The sequence below is a fragment of the Prorops nasuta genome, unplaced genomic scaffold, assembly GCF_024137725.1.
Source record: "Prorops nasuta isolate Cenicafe-Biocafe unplaced genomic scaffold, Cenicafe_Pnas_1.2 PNAS00014, whole genome shotgun sequence".
Classification (NCBI taxonomy): domain Eukaryota; kingdom Metazoa; phylum Arthropoda; class Insecta; order Hymenoptera; family Bethylidae; genus Prorops; species Prorops nasuta.
This window is the reverse complement of record NW_027116811.1, coordinates 523,197-540,898: the sequence shown is the minus strand read 5'-3', so window position 1 is coordinate 540,898 and position 17,702 is coordinate 523,197. Positions and strand designations below refer to the sequence as shown.

The 17,702-nt window shown below is 45.1% G+C and overlaps 1 protein-coding gene across 1 annotated transcript in view; it reads left to right on the top strand.

The window, feature by feature from the left end:
- uif (sushi, von Willebrand factor type A, EGF and pentraxin domain-containing protein uif) overlaps nucleotides 1-17,702 on the top strand; it is a 47,944-nt gene that overhangs the window by 22,514 nt on the left and 7,728 nt on the right. Inside the window, exons 4-22 of the mRNA XM_066735554.1 lie at nucleotides 4,856-4,937; nucleotides 6,158-6,324; nucleotides 7,120-7,260; nucleotides 7,368-7,597; nucleotides 7,750-8,103; nucleotides 8,315-8,689; nucleotides 8,810-8,978; nucleotides 9,091-9,453; nucleotides 9,625-9,807; nucleotides 9,878-10,054; nucleotides 10,233-10,435; nucleotides 10,568-11,315; nucleotides 11,500-12,822; nucleotides 12,970-13,425; nucleotides 13,832-14,049; nucleotides 14,183-14,435; nucleotides 14,795-15,636; nucleotides 15,761-16,644; nucleotides 17,091-17,470. Of these exons, the coding sequence (XP_066591651.1) occupies nucleotides 4,856-4,937; nucleotides 6,158-6,324; nucleotides 7,120-7,260; nucleotides 7,368-7,597; nucleotides 7,750-8,103; nucleotides 8,315-8,689; nucleotides 8,810-8,978; nucleotides 9,091-9,453; nucleotides 9,625-9,807; nucleotides 9,878-10,054; nucleotides 10,233-10,435; nucleotides 10,568-11,315; nucleotides 11,500-12,822; nucleotides 12,970-13,425; nucleotides 13,832-14,049; nucleotides 14,183-14,435; nucleotides 14,795-15,636; nucleotides 15,761-16,644; nucleotides 17,091-17,470 (7,548 nt within the window). The remainder of the gene's footprint in view (nucleotides 1-4,855; nucleotides 4,938-6,157; nucleotides 6,325-7,119; nucleotides 7,261-7,367; nucleotides 7,598-7,749; nucleotides 8,104-8,314; nucleotides 8,690-8,809; nucleotides 8,979-9,090; nucleotides 9,454-9,624; nucleotides 9,808-9,877; nucleotides 10,055-10,232; nucleotides 10,436-10,567; nucleotides 11,316-11,499; nucleotides 12,823-12,969; nucleotides 13,426-13,831; nucleotides 14,050-14,182; nucleotides 14,436-14,794; nucleotides 15,637-15,760; nucleotides 16,645-17,090; nucleotides 17,471-17,702) is intronic.

The window sequence follows — 17,702 nt, the reverse complement described above, 5'->3', positions numbered from 1 at the left end:
TGTGCGACAGTCGTGGGATATATATATATATATGGTTGTATTTATTATTGATAATTTCGCAGTGATCGTCGGAAGATATTCATGTATATGTAAACGACTAAAGGAATGAAGGAATATCGAGAATGAAATGCGCTTCTCGCCCCTTCTCTCACCTTCTCGTGGGTTCTTTGATGATGAAACGTTAATGAACGCTACAGCTGCCGTACGGTGGGACACACAGAGCGCAATGGGTAGACTGCAGAGTGAGCGTGCGATTGCGCGAGTGCGTAGCACAGCCATCGCCATTTGACCTTTTAAAAGAATAAGGAGAGAGAAAGAGAAGGCCACATCTTGACTGGAGGCTCTCTCGAACGTTGCACAGGCGACATTCCGCTACTATACATATATGTATATAATTATCCTTTTAACTTTCTCGGTTGTTGCTATATATACATATATATATATATGTATATATTTGTGCTCTTTCTTCTCCTTCCTTCTTTCCAAAGGGGATATTCAACGAGACTCGGCTCGAGTCGAGTGCTCCAAAGACACTGACCAGTTTTAACAGCAGCTCACTCACAATTATATCGTGTCGAAGAAATAACGGGATTTCTCGATTTTCCATAGCTGCACTGGCGATTAGAGAGCTAGCCTCTTTGTAACCGTAAGAATTCACTCTGGCAGCTGCGAAAAATTCAATAAAGTTATCTTGCTTAAATGCATATATGCTATATAATGCCAAGCTCGCGTATCTATAATTAATATATATAAGTTTACAGGACTTGTGCACAGCGAGCTGTCGTATATATGTATAATAGCAGGTACGCTGCTGCGCTCTAATGAGAATTTGTCACTATTTCCAATACGCGAGCAACGAAAGATTCATATCCTGCAAGACTTGTATTATTTGCATAATGAAGCCTATAATTTTAATGAAAACATATATATACCTTATCAGGTAGGAGTTTCCAATTATTATATAAATATATAGATATAAACACCGTTTATATATAGATAATATATACAAATGTTAAATGTTCCCACGAGGTGCTAGAGACTCGTATAATTTGAAAGGAGCTTATAGATATACTTTCTTCATTATTTATTTAGCTATGGGTTACTCTAACGCAAATCTTCAGCGTGATTTATTTTCATGGGGCCCCTCAGCTAAAAGGTCTGTCATCGAATAAAGATAATTGGCCGATGACGATTGAAGAAGACAATTGTAGTAGGTTATTGCGTTTATTATATATCGATATCCCTTTGATATGGCATTCAATGAAATATTGCATGAAATAAATGTAGCTTCCGGCCAACGCGTCACTCTTCCTACATACATTGTTCAGGGTAATTACCTCTGCCCACGTCCTTATGAGAGTAAGCTGAAAAAGACAGGTGTAGGGGTAAGGTAGCTTTGCAATCAACACCATTTCCACGACACACAAATGTACTCTCCTTTTTAGTACTTGGGCAGTAGCGCGCAACTATATAAAAATATATGTGTATACCTTGAATCGGCACCTATGTATAAAATGACAAAATATCATTTCATGCATATAGATAAATATGTATTTATCTGGATGCTTTAACCAAGTGAGTTTTTAGTAATGGGAGAAGATTTCGGCAAATTGAAAAATGAGGAAATATGTACGATGCGGAGGGATTGCGTGCTAATTTGAAGAAAACTACATTTTTGTCCGAGAAAGCTACCCTGCTAGGGAACGTCGTTCGGGAAACATTCTCAGCATATCCTGCACCGAACATGCGGATATCCTCGAAGCGTTCAAAACATGTACCGAGTAGGACAGACGTATAGGAAATGTTATGCTCTCTCTCTCTCTCTCTCTCTATCTGAAGACAAATTTTAAAACTGTTCACCTATTATATACGCTTACATATATATATATATACATGTAAAATTGCACTTGTTATGCTTCTATCTCGAAATTGCTACATTTCATGATTATCCAAAGGTTTCGTTTATTTTAATCAGCCTGAAAATGAATAAAGAGCACTTATTACTCCTTTGCGTAATTCCATTCTCAAAGATTAATGTCCTCGGTATATTGGCGCAGTATTGCTACTGGGGATATATAAACGTTTTATGCACATTTCGTTATAATATCGATTGGAAGGAAAATTGTGTGAATTCGGTGCTAGTGTCGCTAATTGTTGAAAATAGTAATGGAATAATGAGACGGTGCTGCGCGAGTGTATAGCGAATGAGGCAGCGCAGCAGCGCGCATAAATGGAGGACTATGCGAGAGTTGTCAAGTGCACGGATATCGCGTATCATATACATTGCATATGTACATACATCAGGTATCGCTGGAAGCCGCGTCGCGTCGCGTCGCGCCGTCTGTCGTCACGTCCGTCCACGTGTCAGCTAAGCCGAGAGACAAGGGCAACAACGACAAGGGAAGGGACCTCTTTTATCGCGCGGCCCGGCCTCTCGTCGTGTTCACCTACCAACCTACCTAACATATGAAACTCGCGCGCCGCAAACACTGCACTAAAAACAATCGAGGTCGTCGTACGTGTCCGTCCGTCCATATATCTATAAGCAGTTAGCCGCGTTTCGTCCAGCAATGCCAACTTTTCACTCGACACGAGACTCTTATTTCCTTCTTTCTTCGAATCTCATCTCCTCTAGCTCTCTCCGATCCGATTCCTATATATATATATATATATATATGTATATATACCTACCACCCTTTTTTTACCCACGATCGATCGGGACTACATTGATTTATACTGAAACCTCGCGATAACTTTGAACGATTGGACAAATTCATCATATATATACTCATCCTTGAAGGAGACTCTTCGCGTTCCGCATGCAAGAGATGTTGGAATTTTGTAGCTTTGTCGATAATCGAGAAATTAAGGCTGATGGAATTTCATAATGACACGTTGCGTTGTAATACGAAAGTTATATTATGCGATGGATCCTCGTGGCCTCGGCCGCTGGTCTTTTTTTATTTCTTTCCTTCTTTTTCTTCCATGCTCCTCGCGTCTCAGCCAATCGCACGCCCCAGCGAACCTTCCATCCTGGCTGACTGGCTCCCCCAAATTTTATGCTGGAATTCGCGCTGGAATGCGAAATCAAGTTCCGCGTTCGCATTATATCCAAGTATACTATATATATATATATATATATAGTGAAGTAGGTCCCTCCATTGGGGATTGGCATTTGGCACGCAGTGATCTTTCCCTTTTAGATTTTCTAGACTCACGCGCACTAATCGAGTAGACCGCGACGCGGCGCGGTGTTGACAATTGTCCGAGAGCAACATCTTCTTCTATCTGTACATATATATACCTATTTCTTGAAGAACCATCGGCGCGCGATCCCTAGCACCTCGACTAGTCGATTACATAGCCATTCCATGCATGCAGCTCCCCTATATCGCATTTGTCAGATTTTAAATCAATTCTCTTCCGCGCACCGACCGAGACCTCGCCTCGCCTCGCCTCGCCTCGTTTCGCTCGGTGATCGCTGCAAAACCTTCGAGATTGGCCAGATTATCGAAGAAAATTGCTCTTGTACTTTCAAAGATTCGCCTCGGAACGTCAAATTTTCATATTTAACTTGGAACAGCTCTCGGATCCGTGCTTCGGCTATTCCTTACCATTGAATTCCTATGATGCAGATAAATTCTCTTGCAATTTCCTAAGACGATCATAAATTGCAATATATATATATATATGTATGGGTATGGTAATATATAGGACCTTTTATATTTATTCGAATACTTGTGAGATTTTATCGATTTTATAGATTGAAAAAAATGGACTAAAAGTTGATAATTTTTGGTAGGTCCCAGGTAACAGGTAGACGGTTACTGCTACACCATGATTAAATATAAATTGCATCTAGTGGGGGTCCCTTTAACATTCGTCCGACATGAAATATAAACATTTTCTTTGTACCGAGCCCATGAACCGGGTCACGTAATCTCCGTATTGCTGCAGATAATGGTGTGCATGCATGCAAACAGCGCGCACAGTTGCGTCTGGCCGCGTTAATGCGTTAAAATGTGTAAAAAAACAAAATAACTACGAATTTATATGTATACACACTTCTATATATTATAGTCGACATTTGAAGGATATGAATTTGTGCATCAGTGTAATGCTGCAGGGTATTGGGATCTGACACGTGGGCGGAGTCTATATATATATATAGATAAATAAAAAAACGAATATGGCGCATGAAAGCCTAATTGTCTAAATGTCTATTGAAATTACAGGAGGGTTATAATGATTTCGATGGAAAATATTTGTACAAACTTTTCTCCCAAATTCAAAAGTTTTAAGGTTTTCAATAATAAATTGCAATTTATTGAAAAATATCCATAAGAATCAATGTAAAACCCGGGCTTCCTCTGCTTTCATTTTTTACCGCTTGGAGCGCTTCAACTATGTCAGATCCCAATATAGTAATACCCCGAAGGAGATATGTAGTCACGGTTTTTACGTTTACCTTGCAATGATGCTTCGAGCCTTTTTTCAAGCGGTGTAGCCCATTGTACGAAATACGCACGCGCCTTATTGTCCAAGTTTTTCATCCATGCATGTGCGCTCTTTATTGGTCATTTGAACCAGTGGATCCTACATATATATAGATATAGAAGAGATTTTGTCGTGTCCCAGAGTGCATATGGTCGATGATATGTACATACATACCTGTAGTTATTGCCGGACCAAAACTATCGGTATCCGATATACGCGCGCGCGTATCAATAGCTTTTCATCTATCGCGCATATCTTGATAGATATGTATATACACTTGTGCACACACCTACACATTTGCTTGCCACAACCTAAAACGCTCCTTCTTTACAAGATAATACTTGTACTTGTTATACAGGATGGGAGCTACGAGGCATCCACTGCTACAAATTCTTCAACATAAGGCATTCCTGGGAAAACGCAGCGGAACTATGCAGGAGGTGAGTGAACCAACCAACGAGGAACGTTCGATTCGATCGCTTCCATAACAATTTCTCACGACTCGACTCTACTGCTAGCATTGTCAAGTTCACGTCACATGTGTACATGTGTGCAGCATAGCTATGAAAATCAAGATCGATTCTAGGAATAATCGCAAGCACAAAGTGAGATAAAATCAATAAACTAAATTGTACGTCGCTTGAAAATTATATACATATATATATATATATTAGGGTGGTCGTTAAAAAAATTTTTTTGACGGATCCCTAAAAACCACTAGTATTTGATGAGAAACTACAGTGGTTGAAATCTGTGGTCTGATAAATGATGGAAACACGTGCCTCAATGCTATCAAATATAATTTTCGAAGAATTTTACATTTTTTCGCAGATAACTCATTAAATATTCGATTCTATGAAAAGATGCATATAACCTTTTCTCTGAAGAATTAAATTCTACATAATAAAGGTCCTATACATTTTTCTTCTAGAATGCATGCTAATCGAGATATTGCTGAAAAATCGATCCTCTTTTTCGTTTATACTGCACATTATATTGATATGCTCATATGAGTAATTATTCTTATTTCGCTGTAGTTACACATTTTATTTCTCTTAATTTAATAAAATATGTTAATTGTACGGTAAACTAAAAATAATTATTCATATGAACAAATCAATATGTGTATAAACGAAAAAGAGGATTGATTTTTCAAGAATATCTCGATTAGTATGCATTCTAGAGGAAAAATGTATAGAACCTTTATTATGTAGAATTTAATTCTGCAGAGAAAAGGTTATATGCATCTTTTCATAGAACCGAATATTTAATGAGTTATCAGCGAAAAACTGTAAAATTCTTCGAAAATTATATTTGATCGTAATGAGGCACGTGTTTCTATCATTTGTCAGGCCACAGGTTTCAACCACTGTAATTTCTCATCAAATACTAGTGGTTTTTAAGGGTCCGCCAAATTTTTTTTTTTTAATGACCACCCTAATATATATATATCGGGATGATAGATAAGTGGAGGGGAAGTTTATAGGGACTCTCGCACTAAGAAATAAGTTGGTCTTTACACAGTAGAGCAGCGCAGCACGTGGTTCGCGCACAACAATTGAAAAATGGATTGGGGCGCGCGGGGTTCGGTTAGAGCTATTAGAAATACTCGTCGAGACTCGAGGAGAATTTTCTTGAGACATTTTCTCGGATTTTTCAGATACGGAAGCGAGCTGATGGTGGTCGAGTCTTACAGCGAGAACAACATGTCGGCGAGCATGATAGGCCGGCATCTGGATCGCTACTGGCTGGGATTGACCTCTCTCGACGGTTTGCGGACCAACACCTTGAAATCTGCGGCGGAAAAGCTCGTCTCCCAATACGCTGGTTTGTACATTATATATACGTATATATATACCTATAAATGTCCATCGATCACGCATGCACATGCAGAGCCGGCTTGAAGTTAATAGGGAAATATCGCGTTGAGATGGACAAGCGCACTTTTTTAGCCTGTGCTCGCGGACATTTCTAGACGGAAAGTAGTTGCGTAGAGGCGCGGAGAATGTTGCAGGATGGCTCTATCGGGGTCACGGAAATGCGGAACTTGTGCGAGCGAGCGAGCGCGCGCTCGGCACCAAGACACACTTTTCCCACAACAATGGCCGGACCCAGAGAAGAAGCCAGACACGAGCCTCCCTCCTCCCTGTGCCTCTTCTCTCTCTCTCTCTCTCTCTCTCTCTCTCTCTCTCTTTCTCTATCTCTCTGCCTGCGCAATCCGACCTATAATTTCCGTCTCTCAGTCTCTCTTCTTCTTGCTCTTACCATTTGCATAATCCTCAATTCCCAATGTGACTTAATTTTTCCGTTTCTCTTTATATCTGTGCATCCAACTCGATGGGAAGAAAAGTGCAACGTCACTAACGATATATGCTTAATATGAAAACTAATTTTGCCAAGCTGCAGTCCCGCTAGACCTTTCTATAATCTCTCCAACTGCCAATGATTCGCACAAATGCGAATCAGGTCGTTATATGCATCGTTTCTATAAGCATATATTTATATATATATATATATAGGAATAAATTGCATGCCTGCGACTGATAGGTATACGAATATAGTAAGATATGGAGTTTGTTATATATATATATACTGAGCGAAATGTGGAAATATGCATTGCAGGATTTTGGGCAACGAAGCAACCAAGTGCAGTATCCGGTGAGTGCGTAGACGTGGCCATAATGGATGATCGACAAACCTGGGAACTGACCACGTGCGAGTCTTTGCTTCCGTTCATGTGTCGTGCCAACGCTTGTCCTTCTGGTAAATATTATATTTATATATATATATATAATAGATCTATACCGCACACAGGAAACTAATGCAGGATCATCAGCTTGAGCCATTTGACATTTCTTTGATTTCTTCAGGCTCGTTCCATTGCTCGAATGGCAGATGCATCAATGCTGCATTTAAATGCGACAAGCAGGACGATTGCGGTGATTTTTCCGATGAGATCGATTGTCCCACCAATTGCCAATACTATATGGCTAGCAGTGGTGACGTAGTCGAGAGTCCGAATTATCCACACAAATACACACCTCTGAGCAATTGCAAATGGACTTTGGAAGGACCTCAAGGACACAATATAGTACTCCAGGTAGCTATATAAAAATTAAACTTGCATGCACGCGTAAAACCGCGGCGTCCTCGCAATCGTGCAGAGATTATTGACCCAAGTGTGTATTTTCACGACACTCCCAATTCGTCTATATGTAGCATGTATAATATATTACCGATCGAATCTTTCAGTTTCAAGAATTCGAGACCGAAAAGAGCTTCGACATTGTCCAGATTCTCGTTGGTGGTAGAACGGAAGAGAAATCTGTGAATCTGGCTACGTTGTCCGGGAAGGAAGAACTGAGCAACAGACTGTTCGTCTCTGCATCCAACTTTATGATCATTAAATTTAGCACCGACAGCTCCGTCGAGAGGAAAGGATTTCGCGCTTCGTGGAAAACCGAGCCACAGACTTGCGGAGGAATTCTCAGGGCCACTCCGCAAGGTCAGGTGTTAACCTCGCCGGGATATCCACAGAATTATCCTGGAGGACTCGAGTGCCTTTACATCTTGCAGGCTCAGCCTGGCCGTATAATGTCCTTGGAGGTACGTTTGTCAAATATATTTTCGACAGGAAGACGAAGAGTTTTGAGGGAGCGAGCGAGCGTCGGTCCTGGCTGCAGCCGGGCCACGGCTCGATCGCTATTGCCATACCCGCACCAATCATTCTTTAATAGAAATAACGTTGAAAAAACGACCGAGACAACTGCACGTACCTATACTATATACATATATAGATATATATTTATTTGTGCAGATTGAAGATTTGGATCTGGAAATGGAGCGTGATTACATGTTGATAAGGGATGGCGACTCGCCGATGCATAAACCCATCGCGAGTCTCACTGGTAAATCCGAGAACAATCCAGCGGTGATCATGTCTACCGGTAACAGCCTTTATTTGTACTTTAAAACGAGTCTCGGTGACTCGAGGCGCGGCTTTAGCATTCGATACACGCAAGGCTGCAAAGCTACCATCGTTGCAAGAAACGGAACTGTCCAGTCCCCGTCCTACGGTCTCAACGATTACCCGAACAATCAGGAGTGCCTTTACAGAGTAAAGAATCCCGATGGTAAAGCACTCTCCCTGAAATTTCTCAAATTCAACGTACACAAGACCGATTACGTACAGGTTCGTATATATAGATCTTTCTCTGCGAGTTTTCTTGCACGGCGATTCTCCTTTAATGAATCGTCGCGTACTCTATTATAGGCAAATAATACTTTGAAAATCATTGCTTTCCATATACAGATCTATGACGGACCAAATACCAACGGTCTTAGACTGCATCCGGAGGGCGGCTTTACGTCGAACACTCGTCCGAAAATTACCCTCACCGCAGAGAGCGGAGAAATGCTCATTAGATTTGCGTCGGACGCTTTGCACAGTGGGCCTGGATGGCAGGCTGAATTCTCAGCAGGCATGTAACAATTTATTCGTGTCGCATCGTTCGTACAGATGGACCATGCACGTGCACTGGTATATTCCGTTCCGCTTGGATTGTTATGTTTGAACGACTGACAACATTTCAGACTGTCCGTCGCTATATCCTGGCGAAGGAGCGCTGGCATCCAGCAGGGATACCGCTTTTGGCACCAACGTAACCTTTACCTGTCCATTGGGTCAAGAATTTGCCACTGGAAAGCCAAAGATCACGACGGAATGTTTACCGGGTGGCAATTGGTCCGTCACTTACATACCGAAATGCCAGGAGGTTTACTGTGGCCCTGTACCACAGATCGACAACGGATTCTCCATTGGATCAACGAACGTTACCTACAGAGGCCTCGCCACCTATCAATGCTACGCTGGCTTCGCGTTCCCGTCGGGACGGCCGACCGAAAGAATATCGTGCCTGGCTGATGGCAGATGGGAGAAGAAGCCCTCCTGTTTAGGTTACTTTCCAACACACTCCTCTTCTCTAGCTCCCTTATAAGCATGCATCCCCTACAGCTACGTCAATTTCCTCCAATTGACGCGATTCTTCCACTTGAATTCAATTAATATCATATAACAATTAAGGGATATTGGTAGCTAAAGATTGTGACGATAATTGTGATCAACAGCTTCCCAGTGTGCTCCGTTGCCAGAAGCACCTCACGCAAACATTACGATTCTCAATGGAGGTGGAAGGAGCTACGGTACCATCGTGAGATTCGAATGCGAGCCTGGCTATGTGCGAACCGGTCATCCCGTGATTCTCTGCATGAGCAACGGTACCTGGTCCGACAAAGTGCCCACGTGTTCTCGTAAGTATCTCGAGCCGTATGCACCGTTGAGAATAGATTGCACAGGCATAATTATCGAATCCTTCCTTAGGAGCAAATTGTCCAATCTTACCTACGATAAAGAATGGATTCGTCGTTGACATAACCAGAGAATATTATTACGGGGATGAAGCTAGGGTACAGTGTAACAGGGGATATAAGCTATCAGGATCCAATATCATCCAGTGCGGACCTGGTCAACGCTTCGATAATGTGCCAACTTGCGATGGTAATTATTGCACCATTCATGATTTTGCAGAAAGGCCAGATTTCTTTGTCGCTCCATTCAGCAGAGGAAGCCTTCTTCGATCTTTGGCCGTTTCTCCACTATGCACATGGAGTAACGTAAAGATTGAGAAGGGGAAAGGCTGGGACGATTTTCATGTCCTCTTCCTTGGTCATTTCAGACATTAACGAATGTGCTTCGAGTCAATGCGACCTCGCGTCGACCGAATGCATAAATACGCTAGGTGCATTCACCTGCAAATGCAAGCCGGGTTTTGCACCAACCATGGAGTGTCGGCCGATCGGTGACCTTGGCTTGATCAACGGTGGTATCCCCGACGAGTCCATCACAGTATCCAGCTCTGAGAGTAGATATTCGAAAAACGTAAGCACGTGCACACGCGCAATATGTATATTATACATAATGTCCATTGGGGTTGTTTACCTGTGGAAATGCATGAAAATGCATCTCCATCAGCATAGAATGATCGAGACCTCGGGGAATTTTTGTTCACAGGGCATTCGTTTGAACAACGGAGACGGATGGTGTGGCAACAGTATCGAGCCAGGCTCCAATTGGGCAATGATAGATATGAAGGCACCGACCATCATTCGTGGATTCCGGACCCAAGTGGTAGCCAGGGTCGACGGGAACATTGCATTCACATCGGCAGTGAGAATACAATATACCGATGACTTGACGGACAGTTTTACGGACTACGCGAATCCCGACGGCACGCCGGTCGAGTTTAGAATCTTGGAGCCAACTCTATCGGTGCTGAATCTACCCGTGCCGATCGAGGCCAGATACATTAGATTTAGGATTCAGGATTACGTTGGAGCACCGTGCATGAAATTGGAAATTATGGGCTGCACCAGATTGGAATGCGCCGACATGAACGAGTGTGCTGTACGAAACGGCGGTTGCCATCAGAAGTGCGTCAACAGTCCGGGCAGCTACTCCTGCATGTGCAATCCGGGCTTCGAACTGTACAAGGCCAACGGAACCGCTGGCTTTCCCATTGAGAAATCGGAAACCGGCGAGAGGGACGGTGACGTCTATCAGAGGAACAAAACATGCGTCCCGGTAATGTGCCCGGCTCTGGCATCACCGGACAACGGCAAACTTCTCTCCACCAAAGCGAAGCATCATTTTGGAGACCTCGTGAGGTTCCAGTGTAACTTTGGTTATGTCCTCGTTGGGTCATCGGCCGTCATCTGTACATCCGCTGGTCTTTGGAACAGCACCACGCCAGAGTGCCAATGTAAGTATATATATATATATATATATATATATCTACACAAGATTCAATGTATCATTGATCGCAACCCACGTGGACGCCGTCGCCGTAGTGTGCTATATTCATTACGGATACGTGCATACACCTAATGTGATCCGTATACCGCGCCACACTCTCTTATTAATAGTCTTCCTCTCCGCTCCACCAGATGCCAAGTGCGTTTCTCTTCCGGACGACAAGAGCGAAGGACTGTCCGTGATTCGTAGCGACGAGACGAGCGTTTTGGTACCCTTCAAGCAGAACGTTACTCTCAAGTGTGGCAGTAACGGAAGATACGTACGCAACACCGTGACATCGGGATTCCGCGAGTGCGTTTACGACCCGAAGCCAGGTCTACCCGATTACTGGCTATCCGGACTGCCGCCAGCTTGTCCACGAGCCGACTGCGGCAAACCATTGCCGACTCCTGGTGCCGAGTACGGCAAGTACTTGGATACCAAGTATCAATCGTCCTTCTTCTTCGGCTGTCAGGACACCTTCAAGCTGGCTGGCCAGACCAATCGACACGACAACGTTGTTCGGTGCCAGGCAAACGGCGTTTGGGACTTTGGCAACCTGAGGTGCGAAGGTCCGGTCTGCGAGGATCCTGGAAGACCGAGCGACGGCTACCAAGTGGCGCGAAGCTACGAGCAGGGCTCCGAGGTCCAATTCGGATGTAGCAGGCCGGGCTACATCCTCATCAATCCCAGACCAATCGTGTGCGTCCGAGAGCCAGAGTGCCGAGTGGTGAAACCTCTCGGTTTAGCTTCCGGCCGCATTCCCGACTCGGCCATCAACGCCACTTCCGAGAGACCCAACTACGAAGCCAGAAACGTCCGTCTCAACTCCGTCACTGGCTGGTGCGGCAAGCAGGAAGCCTTCACCTACGTCAACGTGGACCTCGGCCAGGTTTACAGAGTCAAAGCTATATTGGTGAAGGGCGTGGTGACGAACGATATCGTCGGTAGACCTACCGAGATTCGCTTCTTCTACAAGCAAGCGGAAAACGAGAATTACGTTGTCTACTTCCCGAATTTCAACCTGACGATGCGGGATCCCGGGAATTACGGTGAATTGGCCATGATAACTCTGCCGAAGTACGTGCAAGCTCGCTTCGTCATTCTGGGCATCGTCAGCTACATGGACAATGCTTGCTTGAAATTCGAATTGATGGGCTGCGAGGAGCCAGTGGCCGAGCCGCTCTTGGGCTACGACTATGGATTCTCACCGTGCGTCGACAACGAGCCTCCGATATTCCAAAATTGTCCGCAGCAGCCGATCGTCGTTCAGAAGGGTCCGGATGGTGGTCTCTTACCGGTCAACTTTACCGAGCCAACCGCAATGGACAACAGTGGCAGCATCGCTCGTCTCGAGGTCAAACCTCAAAACTTCAAGACTCCGATAAGGATATTCAGGGACACGGTGGTAAAGTACGTTGCTTTCGACTACGATGGTAACGTGGCCATTTGCGAAATTAACATCACCGTGCCAGGTAAGTCTACGCACGTGCACGCGTATATGCAATGCATGCGTATATATGCGCTTGATGCGGAAGAAAATTCAATTACAGTTTGACAACACAGTCCCTATTATATATATATATATATATATATATATGTATGTGTGGTATTTACGACAGATGTAACACCGCCAAAACTGAGCTGCCCCCAGAGTTACGTGATCGAACTGGTGGATAAACAGGATAGTTACTCGGTGAATTTCAACGAGACAAGGAGACGCATCAATGCTACGGACGCCTCGGCGGGACCAGTGAAGATCACTTACGTGCCGGAACGCGCGGTCATACCAATCGGTGGCTTCGAGAACGTCACCGTCTATGCGACAGATTCCAGCGGAAACCGAGCTTCCTGTCACTTCCAGGTCTCGGTTCAGGCCACACCGTGCGTCGACTGGGAGCTCAAACCACCGGCCAACGGTGGCCTCAAGTGCGTGCCCGGCGACAAGGGACTTCAATGCATCGCCACTTGCAAGTCGGGCTACAGATTCACCGATGGCGCTCCCGTTAAATCTTTCGGGTGTGACGTCAACAAGCGTTGGTCGCCCACCTCAGTCGTACCAGACTGCGTCTCTGAAAGTAAATAATCTACCCAAAAAATTGAGAGGAAAAAACCTCTCGGTTTATAATAAGCTGAGGCACTTGAGACACAGCAGACCTCTCAGATCTCTCTCTCTCTCTCTCTCTCCGTGAAATATCAAAATCCTAAGTATGGGTATACATATATAGGTACGTGCAACTGTGTAACCATCGCGCTAATCAAACGAGAAGCAGCTTATTAATTCCAAAGGGCGCTGCTCCAATGAAATATTTATATTCGTACGATATAGTTATGCGTATATTGGATAGAAGATAAAGGTTTACGCGCACGGGCAATACATGCCCCGGCCCGTACGGTCCGCGTCGTCTCAAGTACTTCATCAACCTCTGCATCTTTCCAACGTTTATCTCCTATTTTCCATGTTTCTCTCTCCTTTTCTCGTAGACACGCAGCAAGCCGATTATCACGTGACAGCATCCGTAACTTATCGAGCGAACGGTGCCGTTTCTCGCCCATGCCTACCGCAATATCAAGATCTCATGGCCCAATATTATCTCAACTTGAACAACATTCTGACCCAACGTTGCTCCGCCGTTAACGTCAACATGAACGTTTCATTCGTCAGGTCGATGCCTTTCCTCTTGGAAGAGAATGTCCTCAAGGTATTGATAGAGACGCAAGGGCACAAATACCTCTCTCTCTCTCTCTCTCTCTATATATATATATATATATATATATACTTCCTAGAGTATATAGTCAAGAATGTAAGAATCCAACCGAAGAATATTCTTACAGATGGACTTTGTACTGGCTATTGTACCCGCCATACGACAACCGCAATTGTACGACCTCTGTGGTTCTACGTTGAATCTTATTTTCGACTTGTCAGTACCATACGCCAGCGCAGTGATCGAACCGTTGTTGAACGTTTCGGCCATTGGGAACCAGTGTCCACCTCTGCGTGCTCTGAAATCGACCATTTCACGTGGATTCACGTGTAGCATTGGCGAGGTCCTCAATATGGATACCAATGACGTACCCAGATGTCGTAAGTATTGAAATTTCCTTTAATAGATTGCCGAGCAATGGTCTGCAGGCGCGCAACGATGAACGATGCAACGAATAGAAAATATATGCATGTATCGATCGTAAGAATGACGTATTATTGATGAGAAGAGTTTCTATGAGCGATTCATCCTCCAACGTTCAATATAATATTCACTTTTCCATACATTTTCCGTCGCACGCGGGCAGATAGAGAGTCCTTTAGGATATAGTACCTATATGTATATGTACGCATGCGTGCAATTAAGATGTATGGTAGTGGGTCTCGCGTGTATTGTATATAGGTATATACATGTATACATATACATTAAATAAAAGAGACGATTCCTTTTGATTTTTAAGTTCACTGTCCCGCTGGTACATTCGCCGGGGAGAAGCAGAAGCAATGCACGTCCTGTCCGAAAGGTTTCTACCAGAATAGCGATCGCCAAGGCTCCTGCCTTCGCTGTCCATTTGGCACGTACACCAAGGAGGAAGGATCGAAGAGTATAGACGACTGCATTCCAGTGTGCGGTTACGGTACGTACTCGCCAACTGGATTGGTACCCTGTCTGGAGTGTCCCAGAAACAGTTACACGGGAGAGCCGCCGATCGGTGGATACAAGGATTGCCAAAGCTGTCCGGCCGGGACCTTTACGTACCAACCGGCGGCAGCGGGGCGCGAGAGGTGTCGCGCCAAATGCTCCCCCGGCATGTACTCCGACACCGGATTGGCCCCCTGTGCCCAGTGCCCGAAAGACTTCTTCCAAGCGCAGCATGGCGCGACTACCTGCGCCGAGTGCCCCACCAACATGTACACCGACGGCCCAGGAGCAGTCGGACGCGAGGAGTGCAAACCCGTCACTTGCACGGACAGCGTTTGTCAGCACGGGGGACTCTGCGTTCCGATGGGACACGGCGTCCAGTGCTTCTGTCCCGCGGGATTCTCGGGACGTCGCTGTGAAATCGACATCGACGAATGCGCCTCTCAGCCTTGCTACAACGGGGCTACTTGCATCGATCTTCCACAGGGATACAGATGTCAGTGCGCCAATGGCTACTCCGGTGTTAATTGTCAAGAGGAAAAGTCCGACTGCAGTAACGACACCTGTCCGGAAAGAGCCATGTGCAAGGACGAGCCTGGATTCAACAATTACACCTGCTTGTGCAGATCGGGCTATACAGGAGTGGACTGTGATATCACGGTAAATATTCTTTCTCCTCGATCTACGATCCCCTCCGCCCTACATCTATATATTATCATTATACAATAGACACGAGCTCGTTATTGTTTCGTCATCTCATTTCACTCTATCGACAACATTTTAGATAAATCCTTGCACAGCCAGCGGAAACCCTTGTAACAATGGGGCCACTTGCGTGCCGCTTCAGCAAGGTCGTTACAAGTGCGAGTGTCCGGCAGGCTGGGAAGGCCAGAGCTGCGAGATCAATACCGATGACTGTGCCGAACGGCCTTGTCTATTGGGGGCCAATTGCACGGACCTCGTGGCCGATTTCAGCTGCGACTGCCCACCGGGATTCACGGGGAAGCGTTGCCACGAGAAGATAGATCTCTGCTCCGGTAATCCCTGCCTCAACGGTATCTGCGTCGATACTCTCTTCAGTCACCAGTGCATCTGCTATCCCGGATGGTCCGGATCGGCATGCGAGACAAACGTGAACGAGTGCTCCGGCAAACCTTGTCGGAACAACGGTCAGTGTATCGATCAGGTGGACGGCTATAGCTGCACGTGCGAGCCTGGCTACACCGGCAAACAGTGCCAGCACACCATAGACGATTGTGCCTCGGAGCCCTGTCAAAACGGTGCTACCTGCTTGGACCAATTGGAAGGATTTCTCTGCAAATGTCGACCAGGCTTCGTCGGACTTCAGTGCGAGGCTGAGATCGACGAGTGTCTCAGTGATCCTTGCAATCCAGTCGGTACCGACCGCTGCGTCGACCTTGACAATACTTTTGCTTGCCAATGTCGAGAAGGCTTCACCGGATCGTCCTGCGAAGTCAACATCGACGACTGCGCCTCTGATCCGTGCCTCAACGGAGCCACCTGCAGAGACGAGGTCGGAGGATTCAAGTGCGCCTGTCCCGAAGGTTGGACCGGAAATCATTGTGAAACAGACGTTGGAATGTGTCAACATCGGCCTTGCCAGAATGACGCAGCTTGCGTTGATCTCTTCCTCGACTATTTCTGCGTGTAAGTATATAGTATATTTTACCACACAGTACTACAGATTTATACATATATATATATATATATATATATGTTTCAATCCCCCGAAGAATCATCGTTTCCCCACCACCATTATTGTCTTTCGTCAAGACTCTTAACACGTTGATGTTGATATCTCGATGTCACGTGCGTGCAGGTTACGAAAGGGACGTAAATCTTATTCATATAAATGCGCGGCGACGGCAGTAGTGTCGGTGAGCGGTAAGTTTCATCTCCAGGCCAGCTATAGGATTGCCCGGTACATGCAAACATTCCTTTGGCTTTCATATACGCGTGGTTGAGAAATAAAACTTACGCATTTATGGATGGCCGTCAACGGCCCCATGTTAATATCATAATTACACACACATATATATATATATAAGTAAATTTATGAGAATCAATACCATATATTTGGACATTTTGCACAGTTGTCCATCCGGAACGGATGGCAAGCAATGCGAGACCGCTCCGGAACGTTGCATTGGAAATCCTTGTATGCACAATGGAAGGTGTCAGGACTTTGGATCTGGATTGAATTGCACATGTCCGGACGATTACACTGGTATTGGCTGCCAATACGAGTACGATGCGTGCCAAGCTGGTGCTTGCAGAAACGGTGCTACTTGCATCGACGACGGTCCTGGCTTCACATGCGTCTGTCCACCAGGATACACCGGGAAAACTTGCGAGGAAGATATCATCGACTGCAAGGAAAATTCTTGCCCACCATCGGCCACTTGTATCGATCTCACTGGAAAATTCTTCTGTCAATGTCCATTCAACTTGACCGGCGACGATTGCAGAAAATGTAGGTCCCTATATATAGAGAGGTCACAGCGATTAGCAACTGGTCGTGCAACTGCAACACACGCACGCACACGCGCATTTTTTTTCTCCATTCTTTTATTTCGTAATAATCGATAAAGATTTGCTAAAAAGCGATTCAGTGTGCTCCAACGAGAATACACGAGAATATCTTTATATTAGTAGATTTTAGTGGAAGGCGCGTAGTCTTTAAAATCCTACCGACCAGAGCCCGG